The sequence below is a fragment of the Malania oleifera genome, chromosome 5 (genome assembly GCF_029873635.1).
Source record: "Malania oleifera isolate guangnan ecotype guangnan chromosome 5, ASM2987363v1, whole genome shotgun sequence".
NCBI classification, from domain to species: domain Eukaryota; kingdom Viridiplantae; phylum Streptophyta; class Magnoliopsida; order Santalales; family Ximeniaceae; genus Malania; species Malania oleifera.
In genome coordinates, this window is record NC_080421.1 from 40691081 (window position 1) to 40718042 (window position 26962).

Sequence of the window (26962 nt, forward strand, 5' to 3'; positions counted from 1 at the left end):
ACTACTGTCAGGGAGGCTAAGGTAGATGAGTTCTTGAGTCTGAAGCAGGAATAGCTATCAGTCCAGTAGTATGCGGCGCATTTCATCGAGCTCTCTCGTTTTGCCCCATATATTGTTCCAGATGAAGTGAAGAAGGCGAGGCAGTTTGAGAGAGGTTTGAGGCGGAGTATATTCAAGTAGGTGGTGATGCTGCGGATCCTGGACTTTGTTGAGTTAGTAGACAGGGTAGCCTTGGCAGAGATTGGTGAGCGTCTTGATGCAGAGGAGTAGGGATAGAGGAAGAGATCTGTATCTACTGACTACCAGCAGGGTCATAGACTGGGTCAGTGGAGGAGAGGAAACCATGGCAGAGGGTGGAGGCAGGAGACGGGAGGATGCGAGGTGCAGACAGGGTAGGGTCCTCTAGTTTGTAAGACTTGTGGTAGGAGGCACTGGGGAGAGTGTCGAGCCAGTAGTGTGATGTGCTATCGCTGTGGTAGATTGGGGCATATGGTGCGAGACTGCCTTACCCTACCATATGCAGTTCCAGCTCCTAAACCATACCGGGGAGGTTATCAGGCGCCACGTGGGGGCTAGCAGAGGAATGCGGCTCCAGCTAGGGTGTTTACACTGACGCCAGGTGAGGCTAAGACGGCAGGTGACGTGGTGACAGGTATGCTTACTATGCTTTCTTTTAAAGTTATTGTATTATTTGACTCAAGAGTTACACACTCGTTCGTGTCTTCGGGGTGTGTTAAATTATGTGGGGTTGAAACAAAATCATTAGATGTTGAATTGTTGGTATCTACATCGACTGGGTTATCAGTGAGGTGTAGTATGGTGCTCCGAGGTTGTCCAGTCGATATTCAGGGAAAGAATTTGTCTACTAATCTGATAGTGCTTGACATGCACGGGTTTGATGTTATTTTTGGCATGGATTGGCTCGCAGCTAATTTTGCCAGCATAGATTGCCGAGCACGAGAAGTGATATTTAGATCTCCGGAGGAAGTAGAATTCAAGTTTGTAGGGTCGCAAGTGCAATCCCCGCCTCAGCTAGTTTCAGCTATTCAAGCCAGAAGACTACTGCTGAGTGGTTGTCAAGGGTTTGTGGCTATTGTGAAGGAGATTTCAGAGAATGAATTGAAACTTGCTAGCACGCCTGTAGTAAAGGAGTTTACAGATGTTTTCCCAGACGAGTTACCAGGCTTGCCACCCGATCGTGAGGTAGATTTCCCTATTGATCTACCTTCCGGTACAACACCAATTTCTAAAGTACCGTACCGGATGACGCCAGCAAAATTGACAGAATTGAAGAATCAGTTGCAAGATCTACTTGATAAGGGCTTCATATGACCCAGTGTATCTCCGTGGGGAGCTCCAGCTTTATTTGTGAAGAATAAAGATGGGACTATGAGGATGTGTATAGAGTATAGGGAGATTAATAAAGTGACAATCAAGAACAAGTATCCTCTACCTTGTATCGACGATTTGTTTGACCAGCTCCAGGGTACACAAGTGTCTTCGAAGATTAACCTCAGATCTGGTTATCATCAAGTGAAAGTGAAAGTAGAAGACGTCTCGAAAACGGCCTTCAGGACCAGGTACGGGCATTACGAGTTTCTTGTTATGCCGTTTGGTTTGACGAATGCTCCTGCGGTATTTATGGACTTGATGAGTAGAGTCTTCCACCAATACTTAGACCAGTTTGTTGTTGTGTTTATTAATGATGTACTGGTCTATTCGAGGAGCTACGAGGAGCATGAGACACACTTGAGGCAGGTTTTTCAGACACTTCGGGAAAAGAAGTCGTACACCAAGTTCAGTAAATGTGAATTCTGGCTTGAGAAGGTCGTGTTTTTGGGGCATGTTGTATCTGAAGACGGTATTTCTGTGGATCCTAGCAAGATTGAGGCAGTAGTAAATTGGGCTAGACCGAGAAATGTCTAGGAGATCAAAAGTTTCTTGGGGCTAGCTGGCTATTATCACCGTTTCGTTAAGGGATTCTCAGCTTTGTTAGGACCTGTGATACGACTAACGAAGAAGAATGTCAGATTTGAGTGGGACGACAACTGTGAGCAGAGTTTTCAAGAACTGAAGCAAGGATTAGTCACAGCACCAGTATTGGTTATCCCATCAGGGGGTGAGGGTTATGTCATTTATAGTAATGCGTCCTTGAAGAGACTTGGCTATGTATTGATGCAGCATGGCAGGGTAGTGGCGTATGCGTTCAGGCAGTGAAAGAATATGAAAAGAGCTACCCTACACATGATCTTGAATTGGTTACAGTGGTACACGCATTGAAAATTTGGAGGCATTACCTGTACAGCGAGCAGTGTGAGATTTTCTCCGACCACAAGAGTTTAAAGTATTTTTTCACGCAAAAGGAATTGAATATGAGACATAGAAGGTGGTTAGAGTTAATTAAAGAATTTGATTGTACCATCAGTTATCACCAGGGGAAAACAAACGTGATAGCTGATTCAGGGAACCAGTGTTGGCGGCTATGGAGATCCAGTATCCGATCATGATGGATCTGGAGAGACTCGGCATAGAGTTGATAGAGAGTGATCCTCCAATGTGTATTTTCAGCCTAGTAGTATAGCCTACTCTGCAAGAAAGAATTAAAGCCACTCAAAAGGAACACCTAGAATTAGCAGAGGTGATGGATTGAGTACAGAATGGTCAGGGGGAGGAATTCAATATTGTAGATGACGGAACTTTGCGGTTCTGTTCCATATTATGCGTTCCTGCAGATACTGAGATCAGGAAGACTATTTTAGAGGAGGCTCACAAATTTTGGTATACAGTTCATCCCGGTAGTACAAAGATGTACAGAGATCTGCGAGAGTCATACTTGTGGAGTGCTATGAAGAGAGAGATAACAGAGTATGTAGCCCAGTGTTTGATGTGTCAGCAGGTAAAGGTTGAGCACCAGAGGCCAGCAAGGGTGTTGCAGCCATTATTTATCCCAAAGTGGAAGTGGGATCATATATCTATGGACTTCGTGTCAGGACTGCCGATGGCATTACATGGCCAGAATGTCATCTGGGTGGTTGTTGACCTTTTGACTAAGACTGCCCACTTTATACCTATCAAGATCAGCTACTCCCTCAACTATTTAGCGGAGATATACATTCAGGAGATAGTTCGTTCTCATGGGTGCTAGTATCGATTGTGTCAAATAATGACCCGCGTTTTACGTCCGTTTTTGGAAGAGTCTGTAAGAAGCACTAGGGTCTCAGTTGTCATTTAGTACGACATTCCATCCTCAGTCAGATGGGCAAACTAAGAGGACGATACAAACATTAGAGGATATGCTCCGTGCGTGCGTATTGGATTTTGGAGGTAGTTGGACCTAGTTCATGCCACTAGTAGAATTTGCATATATTAATAGTTATCAGACCAGCATTGACATGACACCGTTTGAGGCTTTATATAGTAGGAGATGTCGTTCTCCTTTGTTTTGGGATGAAGTGGGTGAGCGGCGAGTAGTGGGGGCGGAGCTTGTGCAGCAAGCGTGTGATAAGGTTCGGCTTATCAGGGACAGGATTAGTGCAGCTCAGAGCTGACAGAAAAGTTATGCTGATAATCGCCGCAGGAATCTAGAATTTGATGTGGGTAATCATGTGTTTTTGAAGATAGCTCTAATGAAAGGGGTTATGCGATTTGGGAAGAAGGGTAAACTTAGTCTTAGGTTTATCGGTCCATTTGAGATTCTAGATAAAGTGGGGTCGGTAGCCTATAGGCTAGCTTTACCACCTGTGTTGTCCAGGATCCACGACGTATTCCATGTTGCTATGTTGAGGAAATACATCCCAGATCCTTCTCATATTATTAGTTATGATGAATTTGAGCTTAGTGATTCACTGGTGTATGAGGAGGTACTAGTACAGATTCTGGATAGGAAAGTACAGGAGCTACGTAACAAGAAGATTCCTTAGGTAAAAGTTTTATGGAGGAATCATGCAATTGAAGAGGCTTCTTGGGAATCCAAGGAGCAAATGAGGTAGAGGTATCCGCATTTATTCCAAGAAGTTTGATTGGGTAAAATGTAAGTAGTTAGGTAGTATTTCTTTTGCAGATACATGTAATGGTTTAATTAGTGTAGCATTTTAGTTCTGGGAGAATTTTATTTTGTGTATGTAATCTCCCAAGACTCTGGAATGTAACCGCGATATTCCTCCGCCATAAGTGAGGGTAAGTAATACAATAAGTAGACCCTTTTCTTGTTAAGGGACGACGAGTTATGTGAATAGTAAATTTAGAGGATGAAATTTATAAGGAGGGGAGAATGTAACGATTCGAAGAATAATAGTATTTAAATAATAAAAGAAAGGGAAATGGAAATCGGAAATAGAAGGAGGCAGTCGACTTCGTCGACGACATTGCATTTTGGAAAGGATAAATTCCGAGAAATTTTTCAGTTCCTCGTCGATGAACACAGGGGACTCGTTGACGAGGGTATAACGGGAGCTCGTCGACGAGGGTTGGAGTTCGTTGGCGAACTTTCTACAGGACTCGTCGACGAGGAAATACCGAGGGGATGACTTTGGGGTTTCTGAATTTAATCGACGAAGGGGAGAGTTCGTCGACGAAGGCCACAATTTAAATAGGCCTAAAGTTCATTTTTGGACGAAATTTTTCGGGTAGAGCTACTCTCTCTCCTACCCTTCGGTTTCTCCACCTTCTCTCTTCGATTTCGGGCCGAATTTTTGCCGATTCGAGGATCTGAAGCCACCACGACGCTCCTGGGAAAGTTCTCTGCAAGTCTGCCTGAGTGGATCATCGGTGGGGCTAAGTTGGAAACCATCCCATATCCAAGGTAAGGGTTTCTACTCAATATTTGGATTTTTGAAAGTTGTAGAAAGTGTTATACGCGTAGAAATACTGAACTTTAGTTCTGGGGAATGTTATTTCTAGGGTGTTGAGTAGGGAACCCTGCAGGTGTGAGACATATTTTCTTATGAGCTTTTCAGGAATCAGGTAAGGGGATAAACTAAGCTAGTATTTTATGGAAAAATATGTATATTGTTATAGCATTTGATTTCAGGAAAATAAATATATTTATATATGATTTATATTTAGGAAAATACTGTTGAAAGTGATAATAAGTTAAATATATGAAAAAACCTGTTTAGTGTGGCATGAATAGAAATTAATATGAAATACTGTTTCTGGGAATGTGTTAATGATACGGATTTTTATAATGGAAAACCGGCATACGAGCCGAGATTTTTATATGATTTGTCAGCGTATGGGCCGTGCTATGTGTATGATTTGCTAGCGTATGGGCTGAGTTATGGATATATTTTATCGACATACGGGTCGTGCTATGGATGTGATTTGCCAGCGTACGGGCTGAGCTATGTATATGATTTGCCGGCGTACGGGCCGAACTATGGATGTGATTTGCCAGCGTACGGGCTGTGCTATGATATGATTTGCCGGCGTACGGGCCGAGCTATGGTAAAATGTGAAATACTGGAGTACGGGCCGATGATTTTCATGATATACATATATATGTAAAATGATATGATTGATTTGTTTATTAACGATATGAGATATCCATGTATCACACTTTCAATATATGTTATATGATATCAGAACTTGGTTGGCTTGGTCTAGGCTAGCACTTGCACGGTATCGTTGTTATGTGTCCATGGTCTTCGTGATCATGATATTTGTGTTAATGCCGTTGTACGGGGTGGTGTGAGATTGGATGGTCGATGTGGTTTTTAAGAAGTGTGTGAGCGCCCCTGGTGTACGGACCAGGTTTGGCAGACCCATCAAACTTGCAGACTATACTTTTGACTTGGCAGTGGTCGGCCAAACATTGTCAGGTCCCGCCTTCGGGCTACACAACCCAATCATGTGGGGGTAATACATGACAACAGCTAGCTAACCTACCAGGAATGTTTTTGTATTATTATTATATGAGATGAAATATGTTTATGAAAATGCAGTATGTTCTGCCATGTTTTGATGGTATATATGTTTTCCCAGATTTGACATAACAGTTACTGCATATGTTCTGTATGGTATATGTATAACATGAAATACTCATGTTGACACTCACTGGTATTAGTTTATTTCCCTTAATGAGAAATGTCTCACCCTGAATTTCATAAATATTTCAGGAGCCTCTGATAGGAGAGCGGGTAAAGCCCCGCTGATCTAATACGGTAGATCTGCCCTTCCAGAAGGGTAAGTATTTTGATAGGGTCGGATGTATTTTGTGGAAATGACCCTAAGACTTCTTTTTGGGTTGAGTGTTGTGTATAAATGTGTACAGTGATTGTAGTTACTCTGGTATTGTGACGTAGGGTATAATGAGATGTATATGATCGTATGTTTCCTGCTGTTTAGACTTCCGTTATGTGTTCCAATGTATCCCTGGTACCCACGGGTCCAGGTGGATTATGGTCTGCGGAGCTGGGATTTGTGATATTGTATTTATTGTAATATGAAAAAAAAAATGAAAATGTGGAAATTAAGCATGGTCACCCACTTCAAATCTCAATTCCTGGCGGCAAGTATCTGCATAACTTTTCTACCGATTATGTGTTGCACTTATTCTATCTTGAATAAGTCGGACCTTATCATATGCCCGCTGCACTATATCTGGCCCCAAAACTCGCCTCTCACCTAACTCACTCTAGTATAAAGGAGAACGACACCTCCTACCATAAAGCACTTCATAAGGTGTCATGTCTATGCTAGCCTGATAGCTGTTGTTGTAGGCAAACTCCACCAGTGGAAAATACTAGGTCTAGCTACCCCAAAAATCTAATACACCCGCTCGCAGCATATCCTTAAGTACCTTAATCATTCTCTCTGTCTGACCATCTGTCTGAGGATGGAAAGTGGTGCTGAATGCTAACTGAGACCTCAAAGCCTCCTGCAAGCTTTTCCAGAACCATGATGTAAAGTGTGGATCATAGTCTGAGACTATAGATACCGGTGTTCCATGGGGTCGAACAATCTCCTAAATGTAAATCTTTGCCAATTAGTTCATAGGGTAGCTAACTTTGATAGGTAGAAAATGAGTTGTTTTCGTTAGCCGATTAACAACTACCCAGATGACATTTTGACCATGCAGTGCCGGTGGTAGCCTAGTAACAAAATCCATGGATATGTGATCCCACTTCCACTCAGGGATGTAAAGTGGCCGCAACTGTCCTGTCGGCCTCTGGTGCTTAGCCTTAATGTAATGACCCAAAAATTAAAAAACTATAAAATAATTATGAAGTATAATAAATAAAATGGATTAATGGATAATAAGGGAAAAGGAAAGAAATTAGAGGGAGGAATAGCAGGCCTCGTCGACGAATGCTCTGTCTTTGTCGACGAGTGTCCTTTTGGAGATCGTCGACGAATTTCATTTCTCGTTGATGAAGGAATTCCGAGAGAGTAAATTTGAAACTCTGAATTTCATTGACGAATGTATCTTCTCGTCGACGAAGTCTCTTCAGTGGTTCGTCGACAAACCCACGTGTCTCATCGACGAAGCCCTGCCTATAAATAGAGTTTTCCTTCATTTTCAGTGAGAAACTCGGGGATTCACTCTTTCTCTTTTTAAAAAATGGTTTTCCCAACCTTCTTTCTTCGATTCTGGGCGGATTTGATCTAGTTTGATGATCCGGAACCACCATGAGGTTCGTAAGATCGTTCTTTACAAGGCTGTAGGATCTTATCATTGATTTGTATAAAGAGGACAAGAGTATCGATAATGTCTAATTACCATTACTATCTCGACATATAGCCGTTACATTTCAGTATTTCACAAAACCTACTCATTTAATGCCAATTAAAAACTATACTCATTCCACACAATTTTCATTAGTTAATTCATGAATAAAACATCTGCTTGATAAAGTAATTTCTGCTGCTAAAACTAGGGTATGAATATCTCCAAGTTGCTATTTTATTAAATATAGATATATAGATAAATGTGGGGAAAATGGAGAAAATCAACCCTACCGCTTTAGTTAATTTTAAAATAAGCTTATGGTTCAAAATAACGATTTTCCAACCAGCAAAAATGTTTATAAAGACCTACACTATACTTTAAAAATATCATACTTAAATTTAAATGGTTGATTTTAAAAATAAAGTCAGTTAACTGAACCCTAAGCCCGGAAACCCTCGAAAAGCCATAACTAAATATATAAAAATCATTTTAACATTCCATTCGGGTAAAACTCTTAAACATAACTGACATAGTATAATCCCCTTACCTGATTCCTAGAAACGACCCAAGACACTCGAAAATCGAAACCAAACATTTACCTGAGTTCTAGAATCTACTCCTCTAGACTAGTAAAGATTTGTCCCTTGATCCTTTTGGTACCTTTCGATCATCGAAACGGGCAACGAACAGCGAACGATCGAAGAGAGAGAGAGAGAGAGAGAGAGAGAGAGAGAGAGAGAGAGAGTGGGCATGGGTTTTAGAGAGAGAGATTTTTAGATTTCTTAATGAAGAAGCAAACAAAAATCCTATTTGTAGCCCCTTGACCCAGTCAAATTCGTCGACGAAATGACGCTTTTATCGACGAGCCACACAAGGTCATTCGTCGATGGAGGAAGGACCTCATCGACGAACCTTAAGCCTGATATTTTCTGGGCATTCTGGATCTCTTCGTCGATGAGGCTCTGAATTTCAGTGATGAAGCATAGAAGGGCCTTCGTCGATGAGAACATTGGCTTTGTTGACGAAGCCTGCTGTTCCATGTTTAAATTTTCCTTTCTTTCTTTCTTATTTAATTCTCGAGTTTGGGTCTCTACACGCCAGTGACTGGAACGCGCGGGTGGAAGGAGATAGGAAAGACATAATCAAAATGACACCATTTTGGCATCCGGTGGAAAGGCCAAAACGGTGTTGTTTCGCTTAAGTGTCAGGCGCATGTGTTCACGTGCCAGCGCGTGGGCTACACGCTCCAGCCTATATTTTTTAAAAAAATTAATTATATATATATTGTCTAAAAAATGAAATATTACATCATTATATTTTTATATTTTGTATTATTTTCGTGAAAAATTATTAAATTAATAAAAAATGAAATAAATAATAATTTTAAAAATGTGGGGTTCACCAAAAAATGGTCAAAAATTCTAGGAATGTTCAAAAAACGTTAGAAAAATATAGAAAAGCCAGAATTTCGTCTTGATTTTCATGTAAAAGCTCAAAATTACAAAATGACCCTCTTTACCATTTTAGACTACCCCGGATCACCTTGTGCAATCAAATTTGGCAAAAAGTTAGTTAAAAGCCAGAAACAATGGGGCTTCTACCTCGATTTTCGTGTCGAATAGCGAAATTACTAAAAGACACTATCTTATCATTTTGAATTGCTCGGGATCATCTAGTGCAAACATAATTGGCAAAAAAAAAAATCAAAAAATCCAGAAATGATAGGGTTTCACCTTGATTTGTGCGCCTACAGTCAAAATTACTGTCAAACATCTTCTTATCATTCTGAATTGCTCTGAATCACCCAATAAGGTCTAATTTCGCAAAAAATGGGCAGAAATGTCTGGTATGATAGAGATATTAGCTTGATTTATATGCTCATTTCCAAAAATATTGTCAAATTTATTCTTATCATTTTAGACTGCTCTGAATCACCCGTTAAGGTCTGATTTGACAAAAAGTAGACAAAAATGCTGAGTGTGACAAGGATATTATCTCAATTTACGTGCAAAAGGTCAAAGCTGATGTTGGACCTCACCTTAAAGTCCTAGACCACCCTGAATCACCCAAGGCATTCAAAAATGACCCCAAATATTTTTTTTTTAAAAAAAAAAGCTAAAAGCAAGAAAATAAGGCAAAAAGCCAAAATTCTCAATGTCCCATAGGAGCTATAAATTAATGATCATGTCATTTAAGGCACCGAGACTAATATACAAACCCTAAAAGGTTTAAAATACATTGAAAAGCCCTAGAATGCACTAATGACTCGAAAAGGCCTGAGAGGTTTTGAAATGCAATTAAAGTTGTAACTCCCCAACCTGAGTCTGTCAGAGAGCACTGCATCTCTCCTCCTCCATCTAGACCAGACAATAGGGGGCGGGCCTTATCGGACTAATGACTGACCCCACATACCAACACGTGTCTTTTTTAGTGTGTTTTGTCCTCACTCACACACTTCCTGAGAAAACTTCTCAAAAGGTCACCCATCCCAAGATTACTCCAAGCCAAGCACGCTTAATAGTGAAGTTCTTATAGGAAGGCTCTCGAAAAGAAAGGTGCACCTTATTGATATGGGGCAGTAACATCTAATCCTTTTAAGTCTTTCTTCCACGGCGTATCACATTCTCCCCCACTTACAGAACACAACGTCTTCATTGCAAACCCACATTTCTAAACCTAGGCGATGTGAATCTCATCACACTTCCAGTTGGGTAATTTGCTTTGATACCATTTTGTAACGCCCCAACCTGGGTTTGTTAGAGAGCACTGCGTCTCTCCTCCTCCTAGACCAGACAATAGGGGGCAGACCTTATCGGACTAATGATTGGCCCCATAGACCAATACATGTCCTTTTCAGTGTGTTTTGTCCCCACTCACACACTTCCTGAGAAAACTTCTACCCATCCCAAGATTACTCCAAGCCAAGCACGTTTAACAATGGAGTTCTTATGGGAATGCTCCAAAAGAGAAAGGTGTATCTTATTAATATGGGTAGTAACATCTTATCTTTTTAAGTCTTTCTTTCACAGGGTATCACATTAGCCCACTAAAGACAGTAAATAATCTCGAGGTTAAAAATGGGCATCAAGTAATAGGTTTAGTGGAACCTCTAGGCGGTTAGCTATGAGAGAGTAGACGTAGTTTGGGATAGCTGAATTAGTTTAAAAAGAGTTTGCATCTCTCTTCCCAACTCTTTGTGTTTTAATTACTTTAATATTTATGTATTTTCATGGCTTGATTAATTTGTTTTAAATTTGACATCAAGCACTTAAATTTTATTAAAACGAATTCATCTCCACTCTTGGGTTGCCATTTGGGTCAACAACATAATCGTAAGGTAAAAGAAAATAAGGTATAAGATTACAGTGGAAGACAATGATGTTCATTAAGAGAGAGAGAGAGAGAGAGAGAGAGAGAGAGAGAGAGAGAGAGAGAGAGAGAGAGAGAGGTTTTCTTCTTTCCCTCTTGCCTTAAGAGTCTATTAGACCGAAGATTTTATTAGGGAAAAGGAAAAGAAAGAAAAATAAAAAGGAAACTTACTTTCCATTATATTTTCTTTATGCACCAAATATTGTTTAAGAAATAAAAAATTATTTTATTATAACTAAAAATTAGAAAAATCAAATGCTAATGATGTATAAAAATCAAGTTTTTGTTCATTAACTTTGTATATTTTTAGTTTCTTTCTCACTTGATATACAAACAAGAAAAAATGAAAATTTCTTCTTATTTTTCTCTCTTCCCTCATATTTTTTGAGTTTCAAGTAGAGCCTAAAATTAAAGGTTTTATGAGAGATAATATGAGAGTTGAGATAAAGGAGAATTGCAGGCAGCCTTTTAAGAAATTTAAGTTTACTAATGATCCATTAGTTGATACTTTATTTTAATTACAAACTTCTAAAAGAAGTCATTTCAGAAGAATGAAGGAAGTGATATGTTCCCTTAATTAGCAGTAAAGATAAGTAAATAAATACACAAAATATTGGTGTTAATCATAAATGGCAGTTTTATTATTTTAAAAAATGTACTGATGTGAAACTGATCTTACCATCCTTTTTTTATATACTAAAACTACAAATTCACGCTTGACTTGGATTATTAAAAAAAGTGTTCTCACAAAATATTGTGAACCAAATTTTATTAATCTATAACATGTAATAAAGCATGAGCATTCCTAAATTTCACATTTGACATCCTATCATATTCAATGTCAAACAAAACTATGCAGTTTTAGTTTACAAAATTTAAACAGGTTAATTATCTTTAAAAATGAGCAAAATAATTCTAGAAAAAAAAATAATCAAAATATCCATCCACAAAACATTTCGATTTTTATCGCAAATTCAAATCGCCCATAATACACAGTCGCACGAGTAGCACAAGACATAAATCCAGACATTTTGAGTGTTTAAATTGACGCAAAATTCCTCGTCGACTATATATACAAAATTGATTACATGTGAGATTTTCCTTCACGGTCAATACAAAAAAGCAACATTCTAAATTGAGGAACAAAATCTACAATATTTACTATGTACGGCAAAATGGGTACCTACTAACCGTTCAGGTTGGCTCTGAGCAGGTTGGGGCAGTTAACGGCTCTACAAATTTGAAGAGCCGTCTCCAGTGTAGCAAGGAGCATTGCAGCAAACGACACGGGGAATAAAATTTTCCCTTTACCTCTCACAGAAGCAGGGGTACAGCAAGGAATGCGACAACTCCATCTTTCTTTTATGTAGAAAAAAATACCACCAAGATCGCCCACCGGGCCAAAAATGGCAACTACAAAAACTACTATTCTTCTTGATATTCTTGTTTTAGGACCCAGGAAGACCCATTTGGGTCTTTCTCTAGTGTGGCTATTTCCTTCAAAAGATTCTTAAACAAGGGAAGAGCATCTGGGGCTATCCTGTCCTTGAAGTGCTGCACTATGCTGGCCGAAGTGGTACGCCCACCTCTTTGTTGTATGAACGTACAGATCTGGCGAATCAGTACTTCGGGCGGCACTCTAGATATCTTGTGGGGTGATCTAGAAGGTTTGGTATTGGCTGATTTTGTTTCGTGAGTGGAAGGTGTAGCCAAGCCAAATTGATGTTCAAGACCATCACCAACTGCTCTTTCTTGGTTCCCTCGAATTTTAGCAAGTAATTCAGCTGAAGATAAAGCCTTTCCAGCTGACGCCCCAGCAGCAAATGCGTTTGGTTTGGATGCTCCATCACTGGACAAAACTTCTGATGTTTTAGACTTGACAATCAGCTGGGTGTTCACAGCTGAGCCGAACTTGCGGTGAACAGATGGAGCACCAGCAGCTCCGCATTTCCCTGTCCATGTTGGGACAGATATACTGTCTCGACTTCGAAGCAGTCGTGACTGGCGCAGTGCTTCTGCTGCTCTTTGTGCAACTTGGGAGGCCTGCTCCTCGAGCCTCATTCTCTCTCCATCATGTGCATTCATGATAACATCATGGTTCATGGCACTCTGAAGGATGAAAAACATCAGCAATTGGGGAAGGAAAATAAAACAAATGGGGCATTAACAGGACATTGTAAAAACACGGTTTGATATCTCTATTATTTTTAGAATATGCTTCTTATCAAGCACATCAAAAACTTAGTAGTTTCCACAACTGAAAGTTCGAAACTTTTTGTAGAGAATTGGGTTTGTTCAGATTCAGTGAAGGATTTATGAATTAATAGATTTACAGGCTTTGGGAAGAGTAGAGACTGGAGATGATTCAGTCATATGCAGTTGTGGGATCTTGCAGTTTTATGAGGATTTGGTTGGAATTTGGAAAGGAACTCTTGCTTTTTAACAGGAAGCAAAACCACTTATCCTTTGATATGGGAAAGAATTCAGCATTTGGCAGGTCCTTCACAGCTGGCTGTTCTAAAGGGGTTTCTCTTTTTGGTTTGGATCTTCAGCGAGGCTGGAAGGTGGTCTTATGATCGTAGTTTCTCCTTTTCTGTTTTCTTCTTCTCATACGAGGACGTCTTATTCTCCTGTCTGTACATTTTATCTTCTTTATTAAACTGTCTTCTTTTTCTATTGAAAGTTGTGAGGAACACCCAATGAAGCTAAGGGAAATGGCAGGGTGGTTTCCAGTTTCCAGTTTTCTCAAGTGCGATGAAACATCAATGAGGAACAGATTTGCCAAGCACAAACACACACAGAGACAGACATGCACACACACAGAGACAACATTCATGTACACGCACACATTCTCATGATGATGCTGCAAAAAGAACATGAATACAAACATGTGGTTTTATTGACACAATAATGGGAATAAACAGCAAATAACAGGGAACTTACATGTATGCCATGAGCATCAAAAAGATTCTTCAAAATATTGGTTTCATCATCTACTTCACCTTCAGTCTGATCAGCCTTTTCTTTCCCCTTCCTTCTGCATGCTTTAGCATTTGAGTTGATTTTGTCAACCACAGCATCATCAGCATGTCTTGCTGCCACTTTGCGAGATTTCTGCTTATCCTGGTTGTCTTTTTGCATGCCCACAACAGTTACATCTTCCGACAATTGACTAAAAATGTTTGATGTTTCAGTGGAACCACCCTCACCATCATCATTCAAAGTGAAGAGATCCTTCATATCCCGGGCTTTAAAGAACCTTCTCTGTTGTGGGTTCTTCAATATCTTATTTGTAAGATAATGTTTGTAAATCTGCCGGTGGTACACCTTCTCCTCTATAGTTCCACGGGTGATCAATCTATAAACTGTTACATCCCGTGTCTGACCAATGCGCCAAGCACGTTCCCTAGCCTGTTATAAGCAACAGTTGCCTTCAATTTACAAACGTGTTTTCACAGGCAAGCAAGGTTTTAAATTTCACTTCCAGAATTGGTTCAGTCCTGATTGAAATCAAAACAAAAAATTCCAAATCTATGATTGTGAGAGACTACTAGTCATTCTGCGGAAAGTCATCCAATGCAGGTGATAAGTAAAATTTAGACAATTTCATAATTCGGCCACTATATAGACAAAAGATTCCATATATTCAAAATCCATGACTCTTTGGGCAAATTTTAAAATATAAGTATATGCACTTAAAATAAAGTGAACAACTCAAAGAAGCAATTGCAAACGATACCTGCATGTCCGTTGATGGGTTCCAATCAGGGTCGAAGATTATTACCCTGTTCGCACCAGTTAGATTTGTCCCCAAACCACCAACCTTGGTTGTTAAAATGAAAATGAACACCTCATTTGAGTCATTGAATTCATCTATCAAGGCCATTCTTTGTTTTATGGGTGTTCGACCATCCATTCTTCGATAATTATAGTCACCAGCAGTCAGAAAACCCTCAAGAATATCAAGCATTTGCTGAGTTTGTGCAAAAAGAAGAACACGGTGGCCCTGTTCCTTCCACATCTTAAGCACTTGGTCAACAACTTTCATTTTTCCACTGCGTTCAGGATTTCCATAGTCTGGATTCTGGAAGGAGTGTTCTCTCTCAAGCAGATCAGGGTGGTTACAAATCTTACGCATGACATCAATTCCATAAAGAGAGTTTCTATTTCCATCAAATATCTGTTCCACCTCAGAACTAGCAAGAAATGCCCTATATACAGATCGCTGCTCAGCAGTAAGGCTGCAGAACAGGACATGTTCAGTCTTCTTCGGAAGTTGGGCATTCACATCAGCCTTCATGCGCCGGAGCAGGTAAGGCATAATCAAGTCACGTAGGACCACTGCGCACCTATACAATGACAAGTTTAGAATTCAGAAGTTATTCAGCACTAGAAACAATTCAAAATTAACATACTACAACAACAAAACCAAGCCTTAGTCCCACTAAGTGGGGTCGGCTATATGAATCTTTTTCCGCCAATTTATGCGATCATGGACCATTTCTTTTGATAGATTCAAGGATATTAAATCCTTACTCACTATCTCCTCCCAAGTTATTTTAGGTCTACCCCTACCCTTTCTACTGCCCCCCACAGTAACTAAGTCACTCTTCCTCATAGGTGCACTATAAGGCCTACATTGCAAGTATCCATACCATTTGAGTCGTCCTTCCCTTATCTTATCTTCCATAGGAGCTACACCTAACTTACCACGAATATGTTCATTTCTTAATTTATCTTTCAATGTTATACCAATCATCCATCTAAGCATTCTCATCTCAGCAACAAAATTAACATACTGCAAATCCAATTTAACAATGCATTAGTAAATGACAATCAACTATATAATTCAGCTTTTTCTTTAATTGCTGTTGAAAGGGAGTACAGGCAATCATAAAAATCATAATTTTTTGTGGAACAACTAAATTTATTCACAATATTCTTAATACTTGTAAACAACTCTTGTATCATTATACTGAATATTATTAAAATAAGGTTACACATTTGATGAAACTGACACATATATCAGAAATAGAAGCTTTTCAAATATTTGGAGATATCATATAGCTCACCTGTAAGCAGTGGAGACTTGCAATGGTGAAGCATTAGCATAGCCACCAACAGATATAGGAACAGAAAATTCTGCCTCAAATACAGGCAATACCCCCAACTTTCCAGGGAAAACAAAATCAAACAATGACCAAAGCTCAGTGAGCTTGTTCTGAATTGGCGCACCAGTCATTATTATTCGGTGAACTGTCTGTAGCTGTTTGCAAACTAGAGTAACTTCTGCATTTGGATTTCGAATTCGATGTCCTTCATCCAATACTGCATAACCCCATTCCATGTCAAGCAGTTTTCCCCCAAGCAGCCGAAGTTGCTCATACGTAGTGATAAGCAAACCAGAGTCTGATCCCAACACTCGATTTATCAAAGAATCCCATTTTTTCGTGTGCTTAGAAGATAGATTTCCTTCAGTATCACTGTTGAGTGACTCATCACTTTCATAATCACTATCATATGTTTTGGCTTGCTTCTTTTTGCTAGGAAAATCCTGAGCTGAATCATGTAGCATCTCCACACAAAATCTTGGGTACCATTTTTGTGCTTCCCTTTTCCATTGTCGCAAGAGCGTGACAGGGCAAACAATTATACTTGGTTTGTACATATTACTGAAATGCAATGCTCCAAGGAAAGATAAAACCTGGACAGTCTTACCAAGACCCATTTCATCTCCAATAATTCCACCAGCTCTTTGACAGTGCAGTTCCCATAGCCACTGTACACCCACCTTTTGGTAGTCAAATAGTTTGCTAAAAATGGTTTCTGGAATTTTCAGCCCACCTTCAAGTGTTACAAAATGATGTTCAGCATCTTCAACAGCAACAGCCTCTTGGTTTTCTTCTTCATTACCAATCAAGTTATCCCTTCCATATTCTGCAAAATAAATAACTATTTTCATACCAAAAAGCATTGCTACATGGTTCTTTGAAAAGACATGAATGAACGGAAATGAGGGTTTTCAAAATAAAAATCTCTTTTCTGATAAATTTTTAACATTCCTTAAGTCAACACGATATATCATCAATGTAGACCTCAAAGCAACTAAATGCAACCAATGAGCAGGATGGAAAGACAGAGAACACGTGTCTAGATGAGTTCATGTGAGTGTTAATGTGTAAAGGGTTGAAGAAAAAATTCCTATTGGACACTATGCACGAAATGCCCAAACAAGAGACATTTCAAAGAATTATGCATTAATGATTGGGTAATCATTAATTTGCTATCAGGCATTCAAAATATGGGGACTGATACCTCTGTAAAACTCAGTTCCAACTGTATAATATAAGGGGCCTTTCATTAAATGTATCTACCTAACCATAACATGACATGATTCATGTAAAGTAACCAGAGATCATAAGATCTAGCTGATTAAAAAAGATTATATTGCAAAATATGACAATTATTCATCAGCTATACTACTACAAATACAACTAAAACCACCAGCTAACCCCCACCTCCCACAAACATTATGCTGAGACACGACTGAGATGGTGATGTTAAACTAGATGACTACAAGAATACAGAACTTGGAAATGAATGAACAATGTGAAGCTGGAGTAGAAACCTGAAGTAGAGGAGGTAAACATATCCACCGATTTAAAAAAAAAATGCCTCCTCATATGCATGAATCTCATAAACTACCAAAAACATAGCATAACCGCACATTTTCATTTTCACTCCAAGTGAGCAAATATTATTGCACAAAGAAGTTAAGGAAATCTACCAATAAATATGTATTTCAGAAGCTTACCAGTTGAGGGACGAAGTATAGCCATCAGGAACTTTCTCATTCACTTGCCCCTCATTGGCACCATTCTCATTGGTTCCCATTTAACATCTTTCAAAAAGAGATTTCCTAACACCTTCAACCAATAGATCCCCACAACACTTCACACCACTTCAACACAAATGACCATGCCTATTACCAAGAGATTTTTTTGGGGAGAGTTAATTGGAGATCCACACTGGTCTAAACAACAGAGGTAGCCAATCTCCCATACTATACTCCCATCCATCTCAGAATTTGAACATGGGACCAGGAATCCAAGCTTTAACCACTAAGTTATCTCCTAGGAGACATACCTATGACCAAGAGATGATTCATATAATCTGCAATGCTGGTTATCAAACATACGCACACAGAGAGGCTGTATTGCTATTTAACATTCTCAAGCCAGATTACCTGCATCCGTACCCCACGTAAAAGTCCCTTCTTCTCTGCTAAGTTTTCTCATCATTTTTGTTTTCATGATCATTTGTTGGTTTCCATGATGCCCTCCTTCCTCCATTTGTTTTTTAATTCATTTTGCGATTCATGAAAGTAGGTGTTATCATTTTGATGCAGTCAAAATATAAGTCTCAGTTTAGTTTTAATAAATAGATGATGCTCAAACCAGTTGCATACACTGTAATCATACACAGCACCACAGGGTGGGATAGAAAACAAATGATGGGTAGAAACCATGAAAATGCATCACATTTGTCAGCCTTTCCAGTGATTCATCTTCTAAAACAAATAGCTTATTCATGTACAAAGAACATTTTGGTAACTTGACTTAATAGATTCATGCATCTACAAAGAACAGGTACCAAGCTAGTATATTAATAAAAAAAAATGCAAACCACATGCTAGCTCCACGCTTCTGAGAACAATAAACATACCACTTTCTTCTGAAGATTTTTCTTCACGAGATGACAATTTTCTCCATTTCCTGCCAGGTATAGGCCTTTTCTTTTTCCCTTTTCCAGCTTTTTTCTTCTCTGTCTCACTTTCTGGGGACAGGGAAACTTTTGTTGGTTTTTTTAGCCTGTGAAAAGGGCAGGCAGGTGCTTCAAGTCTAGGTGCAGCTTCTGCATCAAGCAGCTTGGTTGTTGGTCGAGCCTGTGCAGCCTCAGATATTGATTGCACAGCTCTAGCAATGCTAGCAGACGTAGTTTGATCAATTTCATCTTCTTCTTTGGGTAAATTCTGCCTATTAGATTGCACGGGTTGCTGAAGACAGCGTTCGAAGCCCTTCAGCTTATGGAAAGGAGTTAAAATTCCTTTCCGAACTAACTCATCTCTTTCCTAATAAAAAAATAATAACAATATCTGATAAGCTCCCATGGAATTTTTTTTCTTATAAACTTCAAAGAATTTCTAGCATCCAATTGCAGTAGTAACTAATCAATCACTTAAATTATACCATAAGGAACTCACAAAGAGTAGAATTTTAAAAAACTAAGTTTAACTTACAGTTTCAACAAATCCAGCAGAAGCGGCATCCAACGCTGAATCAAAATCAACATCTTCTGCAAATGAAACAACTTTCTTCCGCTTTTTAAAATTTTTGCTTGATTTCTGAACTTCTTTTAACTTTCTCTTGGGTGCTGGCTCCTCTCTTACCAGAGTTTGTAACAAGCTATCATGCTCAATGCCTTCAGAAGGATTGTCATTACAGAACTCTGAAAGTTCTTTTTCAAGTTGAGCCTTTGTTTTCTTAAGGCTTCTTAGTCGATCAGCGACTAGGGCATGCTGAAGGGTCAAACCACTAGAAGACTTCTGAGAAACAATTTTATCATCTATTGCATCTCCTTCTCCCCTTCTGTCATTTGCAGTAGTGCTGTGGACTTCGTTTCTTGCAACATCTTTCACTTGTTCAACAGTAGATGCAACAGCTTCTATTTCAATTTCTACAGCCCTCAACTTACTATAGAGTTTTGCTTGGCCAGTTGATGATGATTGTAAATTTTTGTCAAAATGTTGTTCCTTGGTGTTTCCTCCATCTTCACTGTCATTCCCAACATTGCTTCTTGCCTGCTATTTGAAGATCTTGCTGTCAAATCATCAGGATATAAACTAAATCTATTTCAAAAACAAGGCTTTAAAACAACCCACAACCTATGTGAATTCTCATGCAGATCTAGTCACCTAATCGTTGATTGTCATGGCCAGTAGTTAACATTGTTGAAAATTGTCTTTTTGTGGTTACTAATTCAAAATAATATATAAATTGATTAAAAATATAAGATGCCCATAAATTGATGCCCACAACTAGAGATCAAATTTTAGTTTTCAGATTTTCTACCAAAAAAAATAATTCCTTGCTTTTGGCATTTTTCTTGTGCTGCGTGCATTCACTATGCTACATAATACAAGCTTAGAGTTGGGTTGTCCTTAGAATTTAGTGCTCTAGCCTGTCCTGTCCCTAATTTAAACCTAAATTTCTTTGGAAGTTACAAGCCTGCTGCTCACTTGTTTGATTCAATAAAATTTGGCACAAATATAAACTTTTTAGTCTAATTTCCACTATGATTTACTCAAGGCTTACTATGTGAATAAGATTAGCAGTCATCAAACTTGAAGCGGTAGTTTGTCACAATGTATCAAATTCTTTTGAAAAAATAAAATACTGTATCCGAAAAATAAATAAATAAATAAAAATCCCCCCTTCCATTTCTGATTCCTTCTGAATCAATTTGCAATTGGACAGCGGGTGTTACAATTTAAGCCCAATTGCCATTGCAGCACTTGTTTACCTGGTTCGTTATCTTCTCTGTTTTTTTTTTTTTTTATATAGAAAAATAAATTCATTAGATAGAGAAAACAATCAGGAGAGAAGACATATCGTTAATAAAATCTGAGAATCCCCACAAAAAAAAAAAGAAAAATAAAAGAAAAATAAAATATGTAAAAGACAGCAAAAGAAAATCAGCACACCGTAAGAAGAGAGTCAAGAGACTGCCAATCACGCTGAACATCTGAAATACACATCCCCTTGAAATTTCCATTGGCCACACCCCATAAAGAAGCCATAAAATGAACCTTTTCCCACAATAACAAATATAATTTCTTCCCTGAAAATATACACAAGTTACATTCCTTCCACAAAACCCAAAACACTGCAAATAAAGCACAATTCCATAATGCAATTCCTTCTTCCTACCAAACCCCCAAAAGATAGCCAAGAACTCCTCCACTATCATTGGACAAACCTAACTTTCTCCAAAATAATTGAAAATCTTGTTCCCAACCTTCCATGCAAAATCGCAATGCAAGAAAAGATGTGAAACAAAATCTGAACAATCAAAACAAAGCATACATATATCAGAAGAGAGAGCCTTTAAAGGTCTCCTAATCTGCAGCAAGTCATTAGTATAAAGCACAACAAACCAAAGAAACGCTTTGATTTTAGGGGGGATTTTGACCTTCTAGATAACTTCAAAGTGGAAAGGAGAAATCAGTACCAACAAAGAATTCACAGAAAGATTTATAAGAATAAACACCCGAAGAATCCAACAACCAGGATCGAATATCATCTTCGAAGGATACCCTAAAATTATTCAACATAACCAACAAAGAAGATAACTCAATAGTTTCCCTATCAATCAAGGATCCCCCAAAGTGAAAATCCCAAGAAGGTAATGGACCACTAGAGTCTAGACTTAAAAGAAGAAATGGGATCATTTTGCCCTGAGCTACGGCGCAATAGGTGAAGAAAAGAGCTGGACAAAACAGCATTCTCCAGCCATAGGTCTTACCAAAAATGGATATTACAGCCTTTGCCCAAAACAAATTTGCTATGGGGAATAAAGAGAGAGTAAATCTGGGAAATGGCTTTCCACGAGCTTTCCAAAGAACATCTAGAACCCAAATTAGTATACCACCCATTCCAATCAAGTCCAAACTTGTTTTGATAACTTTTTGCCACAAGGAAGAAACCTCTAGTGGGAACCACCAAAGCCATTAAACCATAAGAGCCGTGTTCTTAGACACCAAATTTCCAAGACCCAAATCCACCCTCCATCTTAGTCCTACAAACCACCTCCCATCTCACCAAATGGTCCCTAAAACTCCCTACCCCTGAACAAAGAGAATCTCTCATAATTCTCTCAATCTTACTAGCAACTCCCGTTGGAATTTTGAAAATAAAAAGAAAATACAACAGAATACTAAAAAGACAAACCACTAGCACAAGAACACTGGTCCAACATGTCCACCTACAAGGTCATCTAGCTAAGCCACAAGACAAAGGACCAAGTAGCCCAAGCTAAAGCCCATGTGACCTCAAAGGGAAGGAGAAAGTACTTCTACCTTTTGAAGGTCGTGGGAATAGAACCCTGAAATTTGGTTCAACAGGTTCCTTGGCAGCCAAATCTTAAGCATCTTGCTAAGGGGTCTAACAATTGTTTATGAAGAATGAAGAAAATAAGCTAAAACTTTGAAGGGACATCGGTTCTTGGCATCTTCCAACAACATTGCTGGCATGTGATGCCCATGACTTCTTATTCCTACATTTGTTTGTGCACCAAAATCTGACTTAGGAGAAATCTTAACAATCCTAAGAATAAAGGATTCCCACAAAACATGGGCATCCCATCCTCCCCCAAGGTAAGCTTCAATGAATCCCATTCCCAAGGGAATCTTACTTTTGGGACTGCCCCCTCACTATTTTGGTTGGTTGGACATCTGTCCCCATAATATAGTACTATAGCATATTATATTTAAAATAATAAATTATTATAGAAATGAACATAATATTATTATGTTATAATAATATAATATAATGGTCAATTTAGTTGGATACTATATTGTCCCCAATTATTTTGATTAATTAAATTATTGAGTGTTGAACATTTTTACATTTATGATTGTTGAAATTTTTGGGAACATGGATTCATTTGGTACATTCTTAGTAGGTTTTTATGCTCAAAATATAGTTATTCTTTATATTTCGTTTGTACAAATATCGAGTTGCAATGGTCATCTTCTTCAAATGCCTACTAGATTCCCAAAAATGTCATCCTATGAAATACTTTTCAGATGTCGCAAGCTGTATCACCCCTAAGACATTGAAATTTTATAACCATAGAAGGATGTTTCTCTATATCCTCCAACCCCTCAACGAAGGCGCACACAGCAATGTAGTTCATCAACTTGTTTTGGACATTGTTGATTTTCTGGTTTGCAAATAATTGTTTGTACTTGGGTTGGCACCCCCTTGGTGTTCTTTAGTGAAATGTATCTCTTTATTTATAAAAAAAAAAAGGAAAAAAATAAAAAATGGAACAAGTTTTACTGAATATAAAAAAACTAGAGTAAAATGGTTGAGTTCAAATTAACATAAACATGTCTAATTCACACTTGCGAGCTAAAAGCCTGTTGTTCGTAAGAAACAATGCCACTCATCAGGCAGGCTTTTGAAAGCACCAAAAAAAAAAATGGAAAAAAAAAAAATCAAACTCCCAGCAGAATGGGAATTTCAGAAACTGCAGTACTAAAAAACTACGGAACCATATAACGCATGCAAACAGATGTATAGGGAAGGAGAGAACAGACTAATACCTCAGCTAATAAGTCTCTTTCAATGTCTTCAGGATTTGCCGATGCAACACCCAAAGTGCTTAACAAAATTTGATCTTCTTCTTCTTCTTCCATTGACTCCAACCAAGCATTTCACTTATACATCAAGATACATCTGATAAAAAGACCAGATTCAAGACATTTCAACCTTAGAGATTCACCGGTACAAGTGGGTAATTTAATTTTAGAATTGTTTTTTTAGAGTTAAGCACATCAGATTTTGGGGAATAAGTGAACAACCTTCTTTCTTTCTTTCTTTCTTTCTATATTTAACTAAATGTCAATTAACCTATGGGAACAAGTTTGGTTACTATGCATGAATACAGGACTTAAAGGCGCATGCATAGCCTCCATTTCAGTTCTTTCTCATTGGTAGGGAAAAAAAAACACCAAAAGAAATCTGTTCATGCTAACAAATGGGGTTGACCATAAAAGATATTGTAAAAAATTACTAATTTATATAACTGAATGCTTATAAAACCCGAATTGTCCAGCTTATGTATTGGAAAACCATATCACACAAATTAAGTTAAAAGAAAAGTCTTATCCATCACAGCAATGCAGAGATCGATTATTATGCAGAAAAAGTTTTTAGTAGCAAACCCATTTTGTGCAAACTCAACAGCACTTGGGTCTATCCGATACACATATAGATTCCAGCAGAGCTCCGCTCCCAAATGGCAAAAAGAATTTAAGTGACACTACCCATCCTGGTAGGAAAATTCTATTTTTTTTCATACCATTTTCAACTGTCATTATTGTGACAACAGTGGAATAGAAGTACAGAGAAAATCAAATTACATTCGATAAAACTGATGCATACAGATCTCACAAGCAACTTAAGTATAAAAAATGAGCACACATTTCCGACAGCACAGGAATAAGAACATTAAAAAAAATCCACCGAAACACCCATTAGTTGTTATTTTACAAAACATAAAACAAAAATTGAGCTGCTAGAAATCAACTTCTTCTCGTTATTCTTCCTCCTCCCTACCCATTACAACATGATCATTCAATGACGCCACAGCACTGTATTATGAACAATCAACACAATTATTTTGAGTTACAAAAACAAAAGCAGCAAACATGCAAAGAAGAAAACGATACCTAGAAAATCATTCGCTGAATGGAAAAATAAAATAAAATAAAATGCCCGATTTCTTACGGAAGCTTGTAATGGAATGATCGGAAAAATCATATCATTTATGATTAATTCTAATTCAACATTTTCCGAAAAAATAAAGTCTTTAATGAAAGTACAAGCCCTAGATACAGGCACTACCGAAAAAACAAAACCTAGATTCAGGGGTGCGGATAATTTTCCACCATCTCCCGATCAAAACTCTTTCTCTGCGTCCGCACACGGGGCCATCTGATTTTATTAGTGCTTTTCTTCTGTCTGGCGGTCCACCCACGACCGGGCGGGTATTATTATTATTATTATTATTATAAGAAAGTAATAAACTAAAATCAATTGTTTTAAAGTATTTTAAATATTTTTAGAAAAATAATTTCAAAATTATTTTAATTTTCCAAAAAGACATTTTGAGGATTTTAAAATACTTTTACGAATTTTGAATTTGGATATGACTAGATTATGACAAATTTTAAGACAATAATATATTATATTTTATCCAAATCCAATTCAACTTCAAAATCTATCCAAAATGTTTGGGTTATAAAATAAAATAAGAAATTTGTGAAAAAGATGAATTGATAAAAAATAAAAAAAAATAGACAAGTTGGGCTCAAAAATAATAATTTAAGAAAAAAAAAAGGGGGAGGGGGTCTATGCCAGTCTAATTGTTTTGCAAAGGAAGGAATGAGAAAAATGTTGAAAATTTTTAAAGAGTTTCAATATTTCTCAAAATTACTCATTCAAGGTATGTTCTAATTTTAAATGTTCAACAATAACAAAATCAAGTTTTAAGTCCTATTAGGTGGGGTCGGTTATATAAATCATTTCTCAATAATTTAAGCGATCATGGATCATTTCTTTTAACAAATTCAATGATATTAAATTCTTACTCATTATCTCTTCCCAAGTTATTTTAGTTCTACCCCTACCCCTTCTACTGCCTCCCACAATAACTAATTCACCATTCATCACTGGTGCACTATGTGGCCTACGTTGCAAGTGTCCATACCATATGAGTCGTTCCTCATTTATCTTATCTTCTTTAGAAGTTACACCTAACTTACTACGAATATGTTCATTCTTTAATTTATCTTTCAATGTTATACTACTAATCTATCTAAGTATTCTCATCTTAGCAACTTTTACTTTTTGCATATTATGTTTCTTCGTCGCCAAACATTCCGATCCATATAGTATATCTAGTCTTATAACTGTCCTATAAAACTTCCATTTCAATTTTAAGAGTATCCTACGATCACAGAGCACACTTGAAGTACTTCTCCATTTTACCCAACCTGTTTTAACTCTATGCATTACATCATCTTCAATTTCTCCATCAACTTGCATAATAGATCCAAGGTATCGAAATCTACAAGTGCTATTTATTTCTTGTTCATCAAGTTTAACTTTGTCTCCAATATTCCTCTATCATTACTAAAATTACATTTCATTTATTTGTCCTATTTCTACTTATCCTAAAGTCTCTAGATTCCAAAACTTCTCTCTATAATTATAACTCAGCCACTACTTCGTCCCTAGTTTTATCAATTAATAATATATCATCTGCAAACAACATACACCATGAAACCTCATTTTGAATACTCTTATTCATTGGTCCATCACTAAAGCAAAAAGGATAAGGACTCAAAGTAGATCCTTGATGTACACCTATGGTGAGTGGAAATTTTCTAGTTTCTCCATATATAGTCCTTACACTAGTCATTACTCCATCGTACGTATCGTTAATGACATCCGTATACCTACCACATACACCTTTTTTTTTTTCCTAAAACATACCATAAAAATTCCCTAGGTATCCTATCATATACTTTCTCGAGGTCAATGAATATCATATGCAAGTCCTTCTTCTTTTCCCTAAACTTTTCCATTAATCTTCTCAAAAGATATATAGCTTCTCTGGTATATCTCCCAAGCATAAAACCAAATTGATTTTCTAAGACCTTCATTTCTAACCTTAGTCTTTGTTCAACTACCATTTCCCATAATTTCATCGTATGACACATAAGTTTAATTCCATGATAGTTATTACAATTTTGAATATCTCCTTTATTTTTGTATATAGGTATTAAAGTGATTTTCCTCTATTCATCTAACATTTTCTTAGTTTTTATAATTGTAATAAATAAGTTAGGTAACCATATAATTTCGGGATCACCTAAGCATTTCCAAACTTCGATTTGGATGTTATCTAGTCTCATAAATAAGTTAGCTAACCATATAATTTCGTGATCACCTAAGCATTTCCAAACTTCAATTTGGATGTTATCTAGTCTCATAACTTTCCCATTTTTCATCTTTGTTAGTGTAAACTTAACTTCGTTAACTCTAATTTTGCGAATAAATCTCATTTTTTAGT

At 37.7% G+C, this 26962-nt stretch overlaps 1 protein-coding gene across 11 annotated transcripts; it reads right to left on the reverse strand.

The window, feature by feature from the left end:
- Nucleotides 1–11975: 11975 nt before the first annotated feature.
- LOC131155323 (protein CHROMATIN REMODELING 8) lies at nucleotides 11976–24868 on the reverse strand. 11 transcript variants are annotated; one of them, XM_058108375.1, is made up of 8 exons: nucleotides 24744–24868; nucleotides 23427–23559; nucleotides 19338–19898; nucleotides 18764–19169; nucleotides 16111–16975; nucleotides 14778–15387; nucleotides 13982–14449; nucleotides 11976–13147 (listed from the first exon to the last, which is right to left on the reverse strand). In XM_058108375.1, the coding sequence occupies exons 2-8, from the start codon at nucleotides 23517–23519 to the stop codon at nucleotides 12464–12466; spliced, it is 3687 nt and encodes a 1228-aa protein (XP_057964358.1). In that variant the 5' UTR covers nucleotides 23520–23559; nucleotides 24744–24868; the 3' UTR covers nucleotides 11976–12463. The 11 variants fall into 11 exon arrangements, with proteins under 11 accessions (XP_057964358.1, XP_057964352.1, XP_057964350.1 ...); XM_058108369.1 differs by having other exon boundaries at nucleotides 19338–19901; nucleotides 24730–24868; XM_058108367.1 differs by having other exon boundaries at nucleotides 19338–19901; nucleotides 24613–24861.
- Nucleotides 24869–26962: the final 2094 nt, after the last annotated feature.

Excerpts from the sequence above, each read along its gene's own strand:
- LOC131155323 (XM_058108369.1), bottom strand. The coding sequence starts at position 23,519 with ATGGAAGAAGAAGAAGAAGATCAAATTTTGTTAAGCACTTTGGGTGTT. Across the intron at positions 15,388-16,110 it reads CAAGTCTCCACTGCTTACAG|GTGCGCAGTGGTCCTACGTG; the intron begins GTGAGCTATATG and ends GTCATTGTATAG. Across the intron at positions 14,450-14,777 it reads ACCCATCAACGGACATGCAG|GCTAGGGAACGTGCTTGGCG; the intron begins GTATCGTTTGCA and ends TGCTTATAACAG.